The sequence below is a fragment of the Ornithorhynchus anatinus genome, chromosome 1 (genome assembly GCF_004115215.2).
Source record: "Ornithorhynchus anatinus isolate Pmale09 chromosome 1, mOrnAna1.pri.v4, whole genome shotgun sequence".
Taxonomy (NCBI): domain Eukaryota; kingdom Metazoa; phylum Chordata; class Mammalia; order Monotremata; family Ornithorhynchidae; genus Ornithorhynchus; species Ornithorhynchus anatinus.
In genome coordinates, this window is record NC_041728.1 from 178983167 (window position 1) to 179002025 (window position 18859).

The window sequence follows — 18859 nt, forward strand, 5'->3', positions numbered from 1 at the left end:
TCTTGGTAGGGTCGGGACTGTGGATTCCAGTGTGGATAAGCGCTTAGTACAGCGCTCTGCGGAAAATACGATCGAATGAACTCATTCATTCATTCATTCATTCATTCAATAGTATTTATTGAGCACTTACTATGTGCAGAGCACTGTACTGAGCGCTTGGAATGAGCAAGTCGGCAACAGATAGAGACGGTCCCTGCCCTTTGACGGGCTCACGGTCTGATCGGGGGAGACGGACGGACGAGGACGATGGCGATAAATAGAGTCGAGGGGAAGAACGTCTCGTAAAAACAATGGCGACTAAATAGAATCAGGGTGACGTACATCTCGTTAAACAAAATAAACAAAATAAATAGGGTGATGAAGATATATACAGTTGAGTGGACGAATTCCACATTGGCCTTTCCAGCCACGCAGGCCCTCACGGGCGTCCTTCCCCGTCGGGGGCATCTTCTTCGAGCACGGAGGACACAGCTCCGTGTCTGCAGAGCGGAGAGGGGAGAGGGTTGGAGACGGGGAGCCCAGTGAGGACGTGGTGGGAAAGCAGCCCCGCTATCGAGACTCTGAGCTGTCTGTGAGCAGGGAATGTGTCATAAGAACGATGGTATTTGTTAAGCGCTTACTATGCGCCAAGAGCCGTTCTAAACACCGGAGGAGATACAAGGTAATCAGGTTGTCCCACGTGGGGCTCACAGTCTTCATCCCCATTTTACAGATGAGGGAGCCGAGGCACAGAAAATAGCAACAGTAGTGATGGTATTTCTTAAGCGCCTACTATGTGCCAAGCACTGTTCTAAGCACCGGGGGAGATACAAGCTAATTAGGTTGTCCCACGCGGGGCTCACATTCTTTATCCTCATTTTCCAGATGAGGTCACTGAGGCCCAGAGAGGTGAAGTGACTTGCCCAGAGTCACACAGCTGCCAAGTGGCAGAGCCGGGGTTAGAACCCACGACCTCTGAATAAATTCATTCATTCATTCAGTAGTATTTATTGAGCGCTTACTATGTGCAGAGCACTGGACTAAGCACTCGGAATGGACGGTTCGGCAACGGATAGAGACAATCCCTGCCCGACAACGGGCTCGCAGTCTAATCGGGAGACGGCCGGCCGAGCGAAACAGAACGAAACGGAAACAAGACAACATTCGGTCATTCAATCATATGTATTGAGCGCTTCCTATGAGCAGAGCACTGTACTAAACGCTTGGAATGTCCAATTCGGCAACAGTTAGAGACCGTCCCCGCCTATCACAGTCTAATCGGGGGAGACGGACGGCGGAGCAAAGCGGAACGAAGCGAAAACGAGACAACATCATCACGATAAATAGAATCAAGGGGATGTAGACCTCATTAACAAAATACATAGGGTGATAAAGAATATATCCAAATGAGCCCAGTGCTGAGGGGAGGGGAAGAGGAAGGGGGAGGAGCAGAGGGAAAGGGGGCTCAGCCGGGGGGAGGTGAAGGGGAGGAGCAGAGGGAGGAGGGGGAGCAGAGGGAAAAGTGGGGAGCTGAGTCTGGGAAGGCCTCTTGGAGGAGGCGAGCTCCGACTGAAGGCGTGAAGACCGTGGCGATTTCTAACCTCCGTCCCTCCCTGTCCCCAATTCCCAGAAGAGGCAGCAGAAAGAAGCCCTCCTCATCTTCTTCTCCCGAACGGCGGAAGCCAAGCTCCAGTCTGTCGTGTGAGTGAGGGCCGGACGGGCCCGGGGGGACGGGCCCGGGGGGACGGGCCCGGGGGGACGGGCGGGCCCGGGGACGGCGGCTCCTACGTCGTCCGCGACCGCGGCCTCTCGGGCGCGGGGGGAGACCAGACCATCTCCAGGGAAGCGATGCCCGTCACCCTGAACCAGGACCCATCCCCTAATCGAAGCAGCGTGGCTCGGGGGAAAGAGCCGGGGCTTGGGAGTCAGAGGTCATGGGTTTGAATCCCAGCTCTGCCACTTGTCAGCTGGGTGACTTCACTTCTCTGTGCCTCAGTTCCCTCATCTGTAAAATGGGGATTAACCGTGAGCCTCACCCGGGACGACCTGATGACCCCGTATCTACCCCAGCGCGTAGAACAGTGCTCTGCACGTAGTGAGCGCTTAACAAATATCAACATTATTAGTAGTAGTAGTAGTAACAATAGGGAAGCAGCATGGCTCAGTGGAAAGAGCCCGGGCTTGGGAGTCAGAGGTCGTGAGTTCTAATCCCGGCTCCGCCACTTGTCAGCCGTGTGACCTTGGGCAAGTCACTTAACTTCTCTGGGCCTCAGTTACCTCCTTTTAGATTATGAGCCCGTCGTTGGGCAGGGGCTGTCTCTATCTGTTGCCGAATTGCACACTCCAAGTGCTTAGTACAGTGCTCTGCACACGGTAAGCGCTCAATTGATATAATTGAATGAATGAATAAAATGGAGGTTAAGAGTGTGAGCCCCATGTGGGATGACCTGATTACCTTGTATCCCCCCAGCTCGTAGAACAGTGCTTGGCACATAGTAAGCACTTAACAAATATCATTATTATCATTAGTCTAATCCCAGCTCCGCCACTTGTCTGCTGTGTGACCTTGGACGAGTCGCTTCACTTCTCTGGCCCTCAGTGACCTCATCTGTAAAATGGGGATTGAGACTGTGAGCCCCACATGGGACAGGGACTCGGGCTTGGCAGTCAGAAGTGGCGGATTCTGATCCCGGCTCTGCCACTTGTCCGCTGTGTGACCTTGGACAAGTCGCTTCACTTCCCTGGGCCTCAGTTCCCTCGTCTGTAAAATGGAGATGAAGACTGTGAGCCCCACGTGGGACAACCTGATGACCTTGTATCCACCCCAGCGCTTAGAACGGTGCTTGGCACATAGTAAGCGCTTAACGAATACCATCATCATCCAACCTGACTTGCTAGTATCCACCCTGGTGCTTAGAAGAGTGCTTGGCACATAGTAAGCGCTTAGTAATAACAATAATAATGTTGGTATTTGTTAAGCGCTTACTAGGTACAGAGCACTGTTCTAAGCACTTAACAAATGCAGTGATAATAATAGTAATAATAATAATAACGTACTTGTTAAGCACTTACTATGTGCCAAGCACTGTTCTAAATGCTGGGGTAGGTACACGTTAACCAGTTGAACACAGTCCCTGTCCCGCAGGGGCCTCACCCTTTTAATCCTAATCGCACTCTTAGAGGAGAAGCATGGTTTAATGGATTGAGCCCGGGCCTGGGAGTCAGAAGGTCATGAGTTCTAATCCCGGCTCCGCCACTTGTCTGCTGGGTGACCTTGGGCAAGTCATTTCACTTCTCTGTGCCTCATTAACCTCATCTGTCAAAAGGGGATTAAGTCTACGAGCCCTTTGTGGGACAGGGACTGTGTCTGACCCAATTACCTTGTATCTACCCCAACGCTTAGTAATAATAATAATAATAATAATAATAATGGTGGTATTTGTTAAGCACTTACTATGTGCAAAGCACTGTTCTAAGTGCTGGGGGGCTGCAAGGTGATCAGGTTGTCCCACGTGGGGCTCACGGTTTTAATCCCCATTTTACAGAGGAGGTAACTGAGGCACAGAGAAGTTAAGTGACCTTGCCCACAGTCACACAGCTGACAAGAGGCGGAGCCGGGATTCGAACCCATACCTCTGACTCCAAAGCCCGTGCTCTTTCCACTGAGCCACGCTGCTTCTCTTAGATCTCTTCCTTCTGGTGGGTTCTTAACATGTGTTTAGTACAGAGCCTCGCCCCCAGGGGTTGCTCAGCAAGTGCCCTGACCCTGAAGGAGGCTTTAGTGAAGGCAGAAAGAATCAGAGCTAGAAGGAAACCAGGTTGAAGGGAGGAGGTGATCAAGACTGTGAATGAAAGAATATCATGCGGCAGAATTAGCAGACACCCATAACGAGCTTAGCGTCTACCTGGCAGAGGACAAGAGAGTTAGCAGACAGGATCCGTGCCCTCAGGAGCATCCATACAGCCCACTGTGGGCAGAGCACTGTACTGAGTGCTAGGGAGAATACATTAGTTAGCAGACACAATCCTTGCCTTCCAGGAGCAGAACACTGCATTCGTTCATTCACTCGGCTGTATTTATTGAGCCATACTGTGTGCAGAGCACTGTACTAAGCGCTTGGAAAGTACAGTTCGGCAACAGAGACAAGAGACAATCCCCAACCAACAACGTGTTCACAGTGTAGAAGGGGGAGACAGACGACAAAACAGAGCAAAAACAGGCATCAATCGCATCAAAATAGATAAATAGAATCATAGATATATACACATCATTGATAGAATAGAGTCATAAATATGTACAAATATACACAAATGCTGCGGGGAGGGGAAGGGGGGTAGAACAGAGGGAGGGAGAAGGGGGAATGGGGAGGGGAGAAGGAGCAGAGGGAAAGGGGGGCTCCGTGTGGGAAGGCCTCCTGGAGGAGGTGAGCTCTCGGTAGGGCTCTGAAGAGGGGAAGAGAGTTAGTTCGGCGGAGGTGAGGAGGGAGGGCGTTCCGGGACGGCGGGAGGACGCGGGCCAGGCGTCGACGGTGGGACAGGTGCAAATGAGGCTCGGTGAGGAGGTGAGAGGCAGAGGAGCGGAGTGGACGGGCCGGGGTGGAGAAGGAGAGAAGGGAGGTGAGGTAAGAGGGGACAAGGGGATGGAGAACTTTGAAGCAGGAGTGAGGAGTTTTTGCTTCGTGCTAAGGGTGATAGGCAACCACTGGAGGTTTTTGAGGAGGGGGGTGACATGCCCAGAGCGCTTCTGTAGAAAGATAATCTGGGCAGCGGAATGAAGAATAGACCGGAGCGGGGCGAGGCGGGAGGAAGGGAGATCGGAGAGGAGGCTGACGCAATAATCCAGTCAGGATGTTATGAGACCTTGTGCCAGCACGATAGCCGTTTGGATGGAGAGGAAAGGGCGGATCTTGGCCATGTCGTGAAGGTGAGACCGGCAGGTGTTGGTGACGGATTGGATGCGTGGGGTGAATGAAAGAGCCGAGTCGAGGATGACACCGAGGTCGCGGGCCCGTGAGACGGGAAGGACGGCGGTGCCGTCCACGGTGACCGGGAAGTCAGGGAGAGGACAGGGTCTGGGAGGGAAGATGAGGAGCTCGGTCTTGGACGTGTTGAGTTTTAGGTGGCGGGCCGACATCCAGGCGGAGACGTCCCGGAGGCGGGAGGAGATGCCAGCCTGAAGCGGGGAGGAGAGGACAGGGGAGGAGATGGAGATTTGGTTGTCATCTGCATAGAGATGATAGTTGAAGCTGTGGGAGCGAATAAGTACTAAGCAGTTGGGAGAGTTCAGTAGAATTAGGCGCGATCCCTGCCCTCAAGGAGTTTACGGTCTTTGTGCACAGCACTGTACCGAGTGCTTGGGAGAGGATAATATAACAGTTGGTAAGAATGATCCGTATTATTATTGTTAATAATAATAATGGTGTTCGTTAAACTCCGAGCACTGTTCTAAGCGCTGGGGTATAGACAGGGTAATCGGGTTGGCCCACATGGGGCTCACAGTCTTAATCCCCGTTTTAAAGAGGAGGGAACTGAGGCCCAGAGAAGTGAAGTGACTTGCCCAAAGTCACACAGCTGACAAGTGGCAGAGCCTGGATTAGAACCCACGACCTCTGACTCCCAAACCCGGGCTCCTGACACTAAACCATGCTGCTTCCTTACCCCTGAGTTTACAAGCTAGAGAAGTGCTCAATAAATGTCAAAATATTAATGTTAGTAATGGCATTAATAATAGTAACAATAATAATAATAATAGGCAAGAATAAGGTTCTCAAGTGCCAAGTAACTTGAGCTTGGGAGTCAGAGGTCGTGGGTTCTATTCCCGGCTCCGCCACTTGTCAGCTGTGTGACTTTGGGCAAGTCACTTAGCTTCTCTGTGCCTCAGTTACCTCATCTGGAAAATGGGGATGAAGACTGTGAGCCCCACGTGGTACAACCTGATGACCTTGTATCTACCCCAGAGTTTAGAACGGTGCTTGGCACATAGTAAGCCCTTAACAAATACCTTTATTATCGTTATTATTAAGGAACATCCCTACCGACTGTCATATTGACACACGATAAGCACTTAACAGGAGCATTGGACTGAAAGTCAGAAGGTGCTGTGTTCTAATCCCGGGCTTCACCACATGTCAGCTGTGTGACCTTGGGCAAGTCACTTCACTGCCTCTGTGCCTCAGTTCCCTCATCTGTAAAGTGGGGATTGAGGCTGTGAACCCCGTGTGGGACAGGGACTGTTTCCAACCCGATTAGCTTGTATCTACCCCGGGGCTTAGTTCAGGGCTTGGTACCATTTGAAAAAAAACAGACCAAGCCATAAAAAAACCAAATGGGCGTCAAATTGGGGTGAGTGGTGAATTGATGTGTTTTCCTCAAAATGCAGGGAATACATCCTGGACCTGCTGGAAAGCGGGAGAGAGAAGTTCCTCGTGTACGCTCACCACCGGTTGGTTCTGGACGGGATCTGCGCCGCGCTGGACAGAAAGGTAGGCCGGGCGATCCCTGTGGCCGGAAACGGCCCCCGGCCCGACCGGGCAGCCCGGGCTCGAGCATTCCGACGGAGACCTCCGGAGCCGAGGTCCCGGTCGGCCCCCCGGAGAGCCGAGGCCCTGATCGCGGGGCCGCCCCCATCCGCCCCAGTCCGCGGGGGTCATCGGGGTCTTCCTCTGGGCCCCCAGTTTTCCAGGCTCATAGTCCCCTGGGGTCCCAGCCCCCAGGGACCCCGCCCTCTGCCAACCGACAGGAGGAAGGAGGAGGTGGGCCAGGAGGGGGAAGTCCAGCAAGCCAGAAGGGCCTAGAGGAGCGAGCCCCGCACCTGAGGGCCCGTGGAGGGCGAGTCTGGCCAGGTGACCCTTGGGCTTTGGCCCGAGCGGAAGTTGCCCTGTCTGGCGGAGGAAGAAGCAAAGAGGGAAAGGGATAATAGTAATGATGGTATTTGCTAAGCTCTGGTCTAAGCACTGAGGCTGATTCAAGGTAATCAAGTTGTCTCACGTGGGGCTCACAATCTTAATCCCCATTTTACAGATGAGGGAACTGAGGCGCAGGCTTGCCCAAAGTCACACAGCTAGCCGACGAGCGGCGGAGTCGGGATTAGAACCCACGACCTCTGACTCCCAAACCCGTGCCGTTGCCCCTAAGCCGCGCCGCTTCTCAATCAGGCCACCGGCCCCCGGGCCCCAGCCACAGGAAGCAGCGGGGCTTGGAGGATATTCATTCATGCTTTCATTCATTCAGTCGTATTTATTGAGCGCTTACTGGGTGCAGAACGCTGTACTAAGCGCTTGGGAGAGTACAATACGACAATAGACGGACACATTCCCTGCCCACAGCGAGCTCACAGTCTAGTGGTGGGGACCAACATCAATATAAGTAATTAAAATGACACTTATGTACATAAGTGCCATGGGGCTGGAAGCCGGGGAGAGAGAGTGGTGAGGGAGTTCCAGGATTAGGGGAGAAGAACAGGTGATAATTGTGGCATTTGTTAAGTGCTTACTATGTGCCGAGCACTGTGCTAAGCACAGGAGTGGATGCAGGATAATCAAGACAGACCCAGTCCCACATGGGCTCCCGCCTTAAGGGAGAGAGATAGCACGTGTCTCTTCCCCACTGTACGGAGAGGAAACTGAGGCACAGAGAGGTGATGTGACTCGCCCCGGATCTCCCAAAAGGCAACAGGCAAAGCTGGGATTAGAACCCAGGTGTCCTCACCCCCAGCCCTGGGCTGTTTGCCCTTTCTCTCTCCCTCTAGACTGTGGGCTCACTGAGGGCAGGGAATGTATGTGTTTATTGTTGAATTGTACTCCCAAATGTTTAGTGCTCAATAAATACGATCGAATGAATTTGACGTCTGTCACCTCTGCTCCCCTTCCGATCTGTACGGCTTCATCTCTGAAACCTGTTCAGTTTGACTTTTTGATTCCCATCTCTGCCACCGGCCCGCTGTGTGGCCAAGGACACGTCACGTGTCCTCTCTGGGCCTCGGTTTCTCCATCTGTACAATGGAGATAAGATCCCTGTTGCTCCCTTCCCAAGCCGCCCCTTATTCATTCATTCATTCATTCATTCATTCATTCATTCATTCATTCATTCAGTCGTATTTTTTAAGCGCTTGCTGTGTGCAAAGCACTATACTAAACACTTGGGAAAGTACAGTACAACAATAAAGAGTGACAGTCCCTGCCCACAACGAGCTCACAGTCTAGAGGGAGGGGAAATGGGTTTGGACCCAATCCCTGTCCCACATGCGGCTCACAGTCTTAATCCCCATTTAACAGATGAGGGAACTGAGGCACAGAGAAGTGAAGTGACTTGCCCGAGGTCACACAACAGACAAGTGGTGGAGCGGGGACTAGAACCCAAGACCTTCTGACTCCCGGACCCGTGCTCCATCCACTGGTCCATGCTGCTTCTCTGAGAACTCTGAGCCCGAGTGGAGAATATCTTATCTCCTCACATCAGACAAATAATTGCTCTCCCTCACTTTCAAAGCCTTATTGAAGGCCCGTCTCCTCCAAGAAGCCTTCCCTGATTTAAGCCCTCCTCCCTTCCCACTCCCTTCTGCATCTCCCTGATTTGCTCCCTTCATTCATCCTCCCTCCTAGCCCCACAGCGTATATGTATAGATCTGTAATTCATTTACTTATGTATGTAACATCTTTCTCCCCCTTGGACTGTGAGCTCACTGTGGGCAGGGAATGTGTCTGTTATTCTAACGTACTCTCCCAAGAATTTAGTACAGTGCTTTGCACGCGGTAAGAACTCAATAAGTCCGAAGGAAAGGAAGGAAAGGAAGGAAAGGGAGGGAAGGAAGGGGAGGGAAGGGAGGGAGGGAAGGGAAGGAAGGAAGGGAAGGAAGGGAAGGAAGGGAAGGAAGGAAGGAAGGGAAGGAAGGAAGGGAAGGAAGGAAGGAGAAGGGCACTCAGCCCACAGAAAGCACGGAAAGGTCAGGCGGTCCCAACCACTATCACATTAGTAGAATCCCTCATCCTATCCCGACTGGATGACTGCATCGGCCTTCTTTCTGACCTCCCAGCCTCCCGTCTCTTCCCACTCCAGTCTGTCCTTCACTCTGCTGCCCGGATTATCTTTCTATAGAAACATTCAGGACACGTCACCCCCCTCTTCAGAAATCTCCAGTGGTTGCTCATCCACCTCCGAATCAAATAGAAGCTCCTCACTCTTGGCTTCAAAGCTGGTCCATCCCCTCGCCCCCTCCTCCCTCACCTCCCTTCTCTCCTTCTCCATCCCAGCCCGCACGCTCTGCTCCTCTGGTGCCGCTAACCTTCCCTCTGGGCCTCCGGCTCACCTGTCCCACCATCGGCCCCTGGCCCACATCCTGCCTCTGGCCTGGACGCCCTTCCTCAGCGGAAAGAGCCCGGGCTTGGAAGTCAGAGGTCAGGGGTTCGAATCCCAGCTCCGCCACTTGTCAGCTGTGTGACTGTGGGCAAGTCACTTAACTTCTCTGAGCCTCAATTCCCTCATCTGTAAAATGGGGAATAAAACTGTGAGCCCCACGTGGGACAATCTGATCACCCTGTATCTACCCCAGCGCTTAGAACAGTGCTCTGCACATAGTAAGCGCTTAACAAATACCAACATCCGCCAGATAATCACCCTCCCCCAACTTCGAAGCCTTACTGAAGGTGCACCTCCTCCAAGAGGCCTTCCCAGACTAAGCCCTGCTTTTCCTCATATTTCCTTACCTTCTGTGTCACCCTGACTTGCTCCCTTTGCTCTTCCCCCCCTCCAAGCCCCACTGCACTTATGTATGTATCTGTCATTTTATTTATTTGTATTGATGTCTGTCTCACCCCCCCCCCCCCATCCGACTGTGAGCCCATTGTGGACGTGGATCGTCACTCTTCATTGTTGTACTTTCCCAAGTGCTCAGTACAGCGCTCTGCCCACCGTAAGCACTAATTAAATACGATCGAATGAATGGGAATCACTGGGGCACCGTTTGACGGCTGGCAGGCGGAGTCTGGGCAGGTCCAGAGGGTTCCCGGTGCCCCGACCCCAAAGCCCGCTTCTCGTAGGTACCCCCCTAACCCCAACACCCGTCCACCAGGACATCGGCCACATCCGCATCGACGGCTCCACCTCTTCGGCCGATCGCCAGGCCCTGTGCCAAGCTTTCCAGCGGTCCACGAGGCCCACGGTGGCCGTCCTGTCCATCACCGCGGCCAACATGGGGCTCACGCTGTCCTCGGCCGACCTGGTGGTCTTCGCCGAGCTGTTCTGGAACCCGGGGGTGAGTGACAGCCCCGGCTGGCGGGGACGGGCGGGGACGGGAGGGGGCGGGCCGTTGGCCTCAGGGAGGGTTGAGAAGCAGCATGACACGGGGCCTCCGGTCTGGGCCTTGGAGTCAGAAGGTAATGGGTTCTAATCTGCCATTTTCTGCCGGGTGACCTTGAGCAAGTCACTTCACTTCTCCGGGCCTCAGTTACCTCCTCTGTAAAATGGGGATGGAGACAGCGAGCCCCATGTGGGACAGGAACTGTGTCCACCCCGATTTGCTTGTATCCACCCAGTACGGTACAGTGCTGGCACATAGCACATAACAAATACCACAGTTATTATCATTATTACCATTGTTATTATTAGAGAGAGTTTCCTGTCATGAGCCCGGCCACCACCCCCACTCACCCCGGGGCAGCTGCCTCATGGGGATCAATCAGTTAATTGACCACTTAATATGTTCGGAGCACTGTATTCATTCATTCGGTCAGTCATATTTATTGAGTGCTTTCTGTGTGCAGAGCACTGTACTAAGCGCTTGGGAAACTACAATACAACAATAAACACTGACATTCCCTGCCCCCAATGAGCTTACAGTCTTGAGGGGGTGGGTACTAAGCACCTGGGAGAGTCCAGTACAACAGAACATTGTTACAGTATGACAGGGGACGCATTCGCTCCGCCCGGGGATCCTCAGCCCGGGCCGGGACCCACAGTTGGTGGTTCGGGGGCCGCCGCGTTCGGGGGTGAAAGGGACTGCCTTGTTCCACGTAAAGAACCTCTGGGTGGGCGGTCCAGGGGAACAAGGCTGTCCTAGTCCGTCAGTCGTGTTTATTGAGCGCTCACCGGGTGCAGAGCACTGTACTAAGCACTTGGGAGAGTAAAATAGAGCAATATAAGAGATACGTTCCCTGCCCACAACGAGCTTACAGTCTAGAGGGGGAGACAGACATTAATAGTGAGGAAGAAATGACGAATGTGGACATAAGCGGTGTGGGGCTGGGTGCGGGGGGATGAAGAGAGGGAGCAAGTCAGGGCGACGCAGAAGGGAGTTGAAGAAGAGGAAAGAGGGCTGAGGGAAGGCCTCTCGGAGGACACGTGCCTTCAATAAGGTTTTGAAGGCGGGGAGCGTGATTGTCTGTCAGATATGAAGAGGGAGGGCGTTCCAGGCCGGGGGCCAGAAGTCAGAGGCGAGATAGACTAGATTGAGGTACAGTGAGGAGGTTGGCATTAGAGGAGCGAAGTGTGTGGGCTGGCTTATAGTAGACCGTGAGCTCATTGTGGGCAGGGAATGTCCCTGTTTATTGTTGTATTTTCCCAAGCACTTAGCGCAATGCTCTGTGCACAGTAAACGCTTAATAAGTATGACTGAATGAACGAGCGAATGAATGAAAGGGGAGTAGCGAGGCGAGGCGGGGGGGAAAGTTTATTGAGGGTTTTAAAGGCAACGGTGAGGAGTTTCTGTTTGATGTGGAGCTGGCTAGTCACCCCTCCACAACTGCCGTGATCAGCCGGGAAGGTGGCCAGACGTTTTCGTGTTCTCGTACTCTTTGTCCTAGTAATAATAATTGGGTTATTTGCTAAGCACTCACTAGGTGTTAGACATTGGGGTAGATATTCGATAATCAGATCAGAGTCTCTGTCCCACGTGGACTCAGAGTCAAGGGAGAGGGACAACTGGTATTGAATTCCCATTTTAGACGCAAGGAAACTGAGGCACAGACAAGTTAAGTGACTTACCCAAGGTCACACCGTAGACAAGTGGCAGAGCTGAGATTTATTTTTTTACTGTATGGCATTTGTTAAGCGCTTCCTATGTGTCAGGTACCCTACTAAGAGCTGGGGTCGATACAAGTTAATTGGGTTGGGCACGGTCCCTGTTCCACGTGGGGCTCACAGTCTTAGTCCCCATTTTACAGATGAGGTAACTGAAGCACAGAGAAGTGAGGTGGCTTGCCCAAGGTCACACAGCAGAGAGGTGGCAAAGCCAGAATTAGGACCCAGGCCCTCTGGCACCTGGATCCTTTCCGCTAGGCTATGCTGCTTCTCTCCACCTTTTCTATAAACAAAAGACAGGCGTGAAGTCCAGAGAGGTGAAGTAACAGATCCAAAGTCACACAGCGCATCTGGGCAGAGCTCAGCCAGTGACTGTGCCCGAGCCAGGGTTCCAGGCACAAGGCTCCAGGCTGCCTTCCCACCACCTGGAGTAACCTCTGAAGGAAGAAGAGGAGAAGGTGGAGGGAGAGAGGGAAGAGAAGGAGGAGAATGAGGAGGAAGAGAGAAGAGGAGGGGGAGCGGTCTGTGAGCGGAAACTCTCTGCCGTCTGACAGGAGGAGGGCCGGAGGGGACCAGTCTGTGAGCAGAGACCCCCCGTGGTCTGACAGGAGGAGGAGGGCCAGAGGGGACCGATATGAGGACGGAGACCCCTGTGGTCTGACAGAAGGACAGTTAGAGGGGACCAGTCTTTGAGCAGAGACCCCCGTGGTCTGACAGGAGGAGGACCAGAAGGGACCAGTCGGAGGGCAGAGACCCCCATGGTCTGACAGGAGAAGGACTGCGGGAGGCCAGTCTGTGGGCAGAGACCCCTGAGGTCTGACAGGAGGAGGAGGGCCAGAGGGGACCACTCTGAGGGCAGGGACCCCCATGGTCTGACAGCTGGAATCCTGGAATGGGGAGGAAGAGGTGGGAGGAAGAGGTGGGCTGGAGGGGACCTGTCTGAGGGCGGAGACCCCCATGGTCTGGCAGCTGGACACCTGGCATGGGGAAGAAGGGGAGGAAAAGGGAGCGGGGAAGGAGGGCGAGGAAGAGAGGAGGAGGGTGAGGCGGGCCAGAGGGGCCAAGTCTGTGAGCGGAGACCCCCTTGGTCTATCTGCCAGGTGGAAGCCCGGTGAGGGGAGGCCGGGAGGCCGGGGATTTCTGCAGTCAGGCCGGGGGCTACGTTCCGGACCTCATCGAGATTTGCTCCCTGTCGGGGCCCAGGTGCTGATCCAGGCCGAGGACCGTGTCCATCGCATCGGCCAGACCCGCTCCGTCAGCATCCACTACCTGGTGTCCAGAAACACGGCCGACGACTACCTGTGGTAGGGTTCGGCCGGACGCCGGGGCCACCGTCCGGGTCGCTTGGGCCGGGGAGGGAAGTAGAGACCCATGGAGGCGGGGAGGCAGTTTTCTTTGACTATTTTGAGGTTGCTAGAGAAAATCAGTCAGTCGATCATATTTACTCAATGCTTATCCAAGCACTGCACTAAATGCTTGGGACAGTACAGTATAACAATTGGTAGACATGTTCCCTCCCCACAAGGAGCTTACAGTCTAGAGGGGGAGAACAGGCATTAAATCAACAAATTACAGATATTTACGTAAGGGCCGTGGGGCTGAGGGAGGGGTGAATAAATTCAAGTGCAAGGGTGACGCGGAAGGGAGTGGGAGGAGAGGAAATGAGGGCTTAGTCGGGGAAGGCCTCTTGGAGGTGATATGCTTTCAATAAGGCTTTGAAGAACATATTCGAATGTCGAATATGAAGAGGGAGGGTGTTCCAGGCCAGAGGCGGGACGTGGGCAAGATGTTGGGGTGAGATAGACAAGATCGGGGTACAGTGAGTAGGTTGGCATTAGAGGAACGAAGTGGGCGGGCTGGATTGTATTAGGAAATCAGAGAAGGGGTAAGGTGATTGAGTGCTTTAAAGCCAATGGTATGGAGTTTCTGTTTGATGCAGAGACGGATGGGCAACCACTGGAGGTTCCCAAGGAGCAGGGAAATGTGGACTGATTGGTTTTGTAGAAAAGATGATCCAGGCAGCAGAGTGAAGTATAGATTGGAGTGGGGAGAGACAAGAAGCAGGGAAATCAGCAAGGAGGCTGATGCAGTAATCAAGGCGGGAATAGGATAAGTGCTTGGATTAACATAGTAGCGGTTTGGATGGAGAGAAAAGGGCTGATTTTAGTTGTGAAGGTAGAACCGGCAGGATTGGTGACGGATTGGATATGTGGGTCGAGTGAGAGAGATGAGTCGAGGATAAAACCAGAGTTATGGGCTCGTGAAGCAGGGAGGATGGGGGAGCTGTCTACAGTGACAGGAAAGTCAGGGGAAGGGCAGGGTGCGGATGGGAAGATGAGCTCTGTTTGGGATAGTTAAGTTTGAAGGGTTGGCGGGATATCCAAGTAGGGATGTCTTGAAGGGAGGAGGAAATACGAGACTGCAGAAAAGAGAGATCAGTGCTAGAGGTGGAGGTTGGGGAATCATCTGCTTAGAGATGGTAGCGGGAGCCATGGGGGCGAACGGGTGAGTTCTCCGAGGGAGTTGGTGTAGATGGAGAATAGAAGGCGACTCGAAACTGCACCTCGAGAGACTCCCACAGTTAGGGGATGGGAGGCAAAGGAGGAGCCCGCGAAGGAGACTGGGAATGAACGGCCAGAGAGCTAGGAGGAGAACCAGGAGAGGAGAGTGCCAGCGAAGCCGAGGTCGGATAGTGTTTCTAGGTGACGGGGGTGGTCCCGTGTCGAAGGCAGCCGAGAGGTCAAGGGGGATTAGGATGGAATTGAGGCTGTCGGAAGACGGTTCACATTTCCTGTCACCCCCACAGGCCCCTGATCCAGGAGAAGATTAAAGTTCTCGGCCAGGCCGGGCTGTCCCACTCCAATTTCTCCGAAACCACGGAAACCACGGGCTTCTTCTACAAGGTACCCACCGTATGCTGTGGCAGAGCTGCCAGCCGGGCCTCTGGGCCCCGCGGGCAGGGGAGGCGGGGGCTCCCATCGCTCACCCCCCTGGATCCGGCAGAGGGGGCAGGGCCCGGTGGCCCAGGGGAAAAGAGACTCGCTCTATGTCTTTATCACCTCTCTATTTTGTGGTCCTGTGAGGCCCAAACTTCATGTGAGGAAGAGGAGCCGGGCTCTCCTTGTCCCCTGACCACCTCGGCAGGGCGGAGACGTCGGGGGGAGGAGGGGGAAGGGGACGGGGGTCGCTCTCCGGGTCATCTTTGGCTCCCCACCGGAGAGCCGTAGGGAGAGGATTTGCTCAGCGGATCTCCACCCGAGGCCATTTAACCTCCACCGTTGGCTGCGTGCGGGGCGGGTTGAGGAGGAGGGGCGCGGGCAGAACCCTGGGCTGCAGGGGAGGGGCCCGGGGCAGAGCCGGATGGGCGATGGGTGCGGGGGTCCGGGCGCCCTCTCGGAAAGCCGACGCCGATTCTCCCCTGTCCCCCGTGGCCGCAGGACCCGAAGCAGAAGACGATCTACGACCTTTTCCAGACTTCCTTCGCCGAGGACGAGGACCCCTCGGAGGAAGCGCTGCTGCTGGAGGCGGCGGGAGCCTCCGAAGCCCCAGAGACCTCCGGGGCAGCAGGGAATGACTTCCCGGCGCCCGGAGGCCCGCCCGAGGGGACCCCTCTCTCCGCTAGTCCCAATAAGAGGCGGCGGATGGAGGACTTCTTCGCCCAGTCTTGACCGTGGCAGGGAACGCCTGTGATTCTTTGGGCCAGGGACGGGACGTGGAAGAGGCCACGGACCCTGGGTATTTTAACGCACTGTTCACTGGAATAAAGCGGGGGGCTTCAAGCTCAGAAGTGACCGTGTGCTCAACTCGCTGGGCCCGGGTCGTTGGGGCGGTCTGCTGGTCTTCCCACCCGGGGCCCTTCCTGTCTGCAGCCTGGTACCCACCCGAGCTATCCCCACCTCAGGGGGCGGAGGCAGAGGATCCAAGCTGGATCCCGGGACCCGGAAGGCGTGCGCGGTGCCAGCGGAGACCTTTTGGGCCGGTTTTGGGATGGAGGGGTGATCCGCCTCTCTCTTCAGAAGCAGCGTGGCTTAGTGGAAAGAGCCCGGGCTTGGGAGTCAGAGGTCGTGGGTTCTAATCCCGGCTCCGCCGCTTGTCCGCTGGGTGACTTGGGGCAAGGCACTTCACTTCTCTGGCCCTCAGTTACCTCATCTGTCAAATGGGGATTAAGACTGTAAACCCCCCCGTGGGACAACCTGATGACCTTGTTTCTACCCCTGCGCTTAGAACAGTGCTTGGCACATAGTAAGCGCTTAAGAAATACCATCATTATTATTATTAATAGCAGTAATAGCAATAGCAGCGGTAGGAGGAGAAACAGAATGGCACGTGGATAGGGCACGAACCTAGGAATCAGAAAGCCGTGGGTTCTAATCCTGCTCCGTCACTTGTCTACTGTGTGACCTTGGGCAAGTCACTTCATTCATTCAATAGTATTTATTGAGCGCTCACTATGTGCAGAGCACTGTACTAAGCACTTGGAATGTACAAATCTGTAGGGAAGCAGCGTGGCTCAGTGGAAAGAGCACGGGCTTTGGAGTCAGGGCTCATGAGTTCGAATCCCAGCTCTGCCACTTGTCGGCTGTGTGACTGTGGGCGAGTCACTTCACTTCTCTGTGCCTCAGTTCCCTCATCTGTAAAATGGGGATTAAGACCGTGAGCCCCTCGTGGGACGACCTGATTCCCCTATGTCTACCCCAGCGCTTAGAACAGTGCTCGGCACATAGTAAGCGCTTTACAAATACCAACATTATTATTATTATTATTACAAATCGGCAACAGATAGAGACAGTCCCTGCCCATCGACTTCATTTCTCTGTGCCTCAGTTCCCTCATCTGTGAAATGCGGATTGAGACTATGAACCCCAAGTGGGAGAAGGGACCAGTGTCCAACCCGATTTGCTTGTATCCACCTCAGCGCTTAGTACAGTGCCTGGCACATAGTAAGCGCTTAACAAATGCCATAATTATTATTATCAACAGAAGCAGTAGCAGCAGCGGTATTTATTGAGTGCTGACTATGTTCATATACTGAACTGAGCACTGGAAAAGAATCCGTAGGTGGGAATTAAACCCGGCCCTTGTCTCTCTGGAAGCTCCCTGGATGACTCACTCTCACTGACCAGGCCCAGCATGGGAAGAGCAGAGAAGCGAGTTATCGGTGCAGTGTAGACGCAGCCTCGCGGACTTCCTTCGGACTCGGACGGGATCCAGCTCGCAGCGAAACCGGGTTGGGAGTCGAGATTCGATCTGGGACCGTCAGCAGCCCCTAGCAATCAATCGATCAGTGGTATTTATTGAGCCCTTACTATGCGCAGAGCACTGTTTTAGGCACTTGGGAGAGTACAGTCCAACAGAATAAGGGGAAACTTTCCCTGCTTAGAACGAGCTTACGGTGTGGAGGGGGTCTTGTCTTGCCGACGAGTCGTCGCCGACCCATAGAGACGCCAAGGACACGTCTCTCCCGGAACGCCCCGCTCTCCATCTGCCGCCGTTCAGGTAGTGGAGCCGCAGTTTTCTGGGACAAAATCCGGAAGCGGTTGACCGTGGCCGCCTTCCGTGCGGTAAACTCGAATCTCTGCCCCGTGCTGCCCGGCACGGGGGAGTTTGTAGCCAACGGCCTGCCACTCGCTAGCCACTGGCCGAGCCGGGAATGGAACGGACAGGCCTCTGCTTGACTGTCCCTCCCGTAGTCGAGACTGGTAGAGGGGAGGCAGACGTTAATATGAATAAGTAATTTATAGTATATAATTTAAGGATATTCATTCATTCAATAGTATTTATTGAGCGTTCACTACGTGCAGAGCACTGTTCCAAGGGCTCGGAATGGACAGTTCGGCACAGATCCAATGCTGTGGGGCTGTGGGTGGGACGAATAGCAAATGTCTGAAATTCGCAGATTGAAGCGTATAGACAAGGCAGAAGGGAGAAGGAGTCGGAGAACAAGGGGCTTAAGCGGGGAAGGCCTCTTGGAGGAGATGTGACCTTAGGAATGGTTTGAAAATGGAGAGAGTGGGGGGTCTGGTATATTTGGAGGGAGAGGGAGCTCCGGGCCAGGGGGAGGACGTGGGAAAGGGGTCGGCGGCGAGCTAGACGACATGGGGGCACGGTGAGGAAGCTGGCGCTGGAAGAGCGGACTGTGCGGGCTGGGCTGGAGTAGAAGATCAGCGAGGTGAGGGGGGAGCGGGGACGAGTTGATTGAGGGCTTTAAAGCCGGTGGTGAGGAGTTCGACGCGGAGGTGGATGGGCAACCGCTGGAGGTTCTTGAGGAGCGGGGAGACGTGAACTGATTTGTTTTTGTGGATAAATGGTTCGTGCAGCAGAATGCAGTATAGATGGGAGTGGGGAGAGACAGGAGGCAGGGAGGGCGGCCAAGAGGCATTTGCAGTCGTCAAGGCGGGATAGGATTAGCGCTCGGATCGGCGTGGTGGTAGGTTGGATGGAGAGGGAAGGGCCTGCAGCGTGGCCCAGTGGATAGAGCCCGGGCCTAGGAGTCAGAAGGTCGCGGGTTCTAATTCCGGCTCTGCCATTTGTCTGCTGTGTGACCTTGGACAAGTCACTTCTTTATGCCTCAGTACCTCATTTGTAAAATGGGAATTAAGACCATGAGCCCCGTGTGGGAAAGGGGACTGTGTTCAACCCAATTTCCTTGTATCCACCCCGACACTGGGTACAATGCCTGGCACGTAGTAAGCACTTAGATACCACAGTTATTATTCTTATTATTGTACCTCCTGGAGCTCTCACGAGCTCAATGACGATTCCGCGCCTGTCTCCCTCATTGGGCTGTGGAGCTCCCCGAGGGCAGGGAAACCGTGCCTTGCTCATTTATTCATTCAGTCGTATTTATTGAGTGTTTACTGTGTGCAGA

At 54.1% G+C, this 18859-nt stretch overlaps 1 protein-coding gene across 4 annotated transcripts in view; it reads left to right on the top strand.

Annotated features, from left to right (window-relative positions):
- Positions 1-15775, top strand: part of SMARCAL1 (SWI/SNF related, matrix associated, actin dependent regulator of chromatin, subfamily a like 1) — a 58148-nt gene extending 42373 nt beyond the window's left edge. For all 4 annotated transcript variants that reach the window (XM_029072196.2, XM_029072211.2, XM_029072219.2 and 1 more), the window contains 6 exons: positions 1610-1680; positions 6359-6461; positions 10046-10228; positions 13195-13295; positions 14798-14894; positions 15429-15775. In XM_029072196.2, the coding sequence (XP_028928029.1) occupies positions 1610-1680; positions 6359-6461; positions 10046-10228; positions 13195-13295; positions 14798-14894; positions 15429-15659 (786 nt within the window). In that variant the 3' untranslated portion in view covers positions 15660-15775. The remainder of the gene's footprint in view (positions 1-1609; positions 1681-6358; positions 6462-10045; positions 10229-13194; positions 13296-14797; positions 14895-15428) is intronic.
- Positions 15776-18859: the final 3084 nt, after the last annotated feature.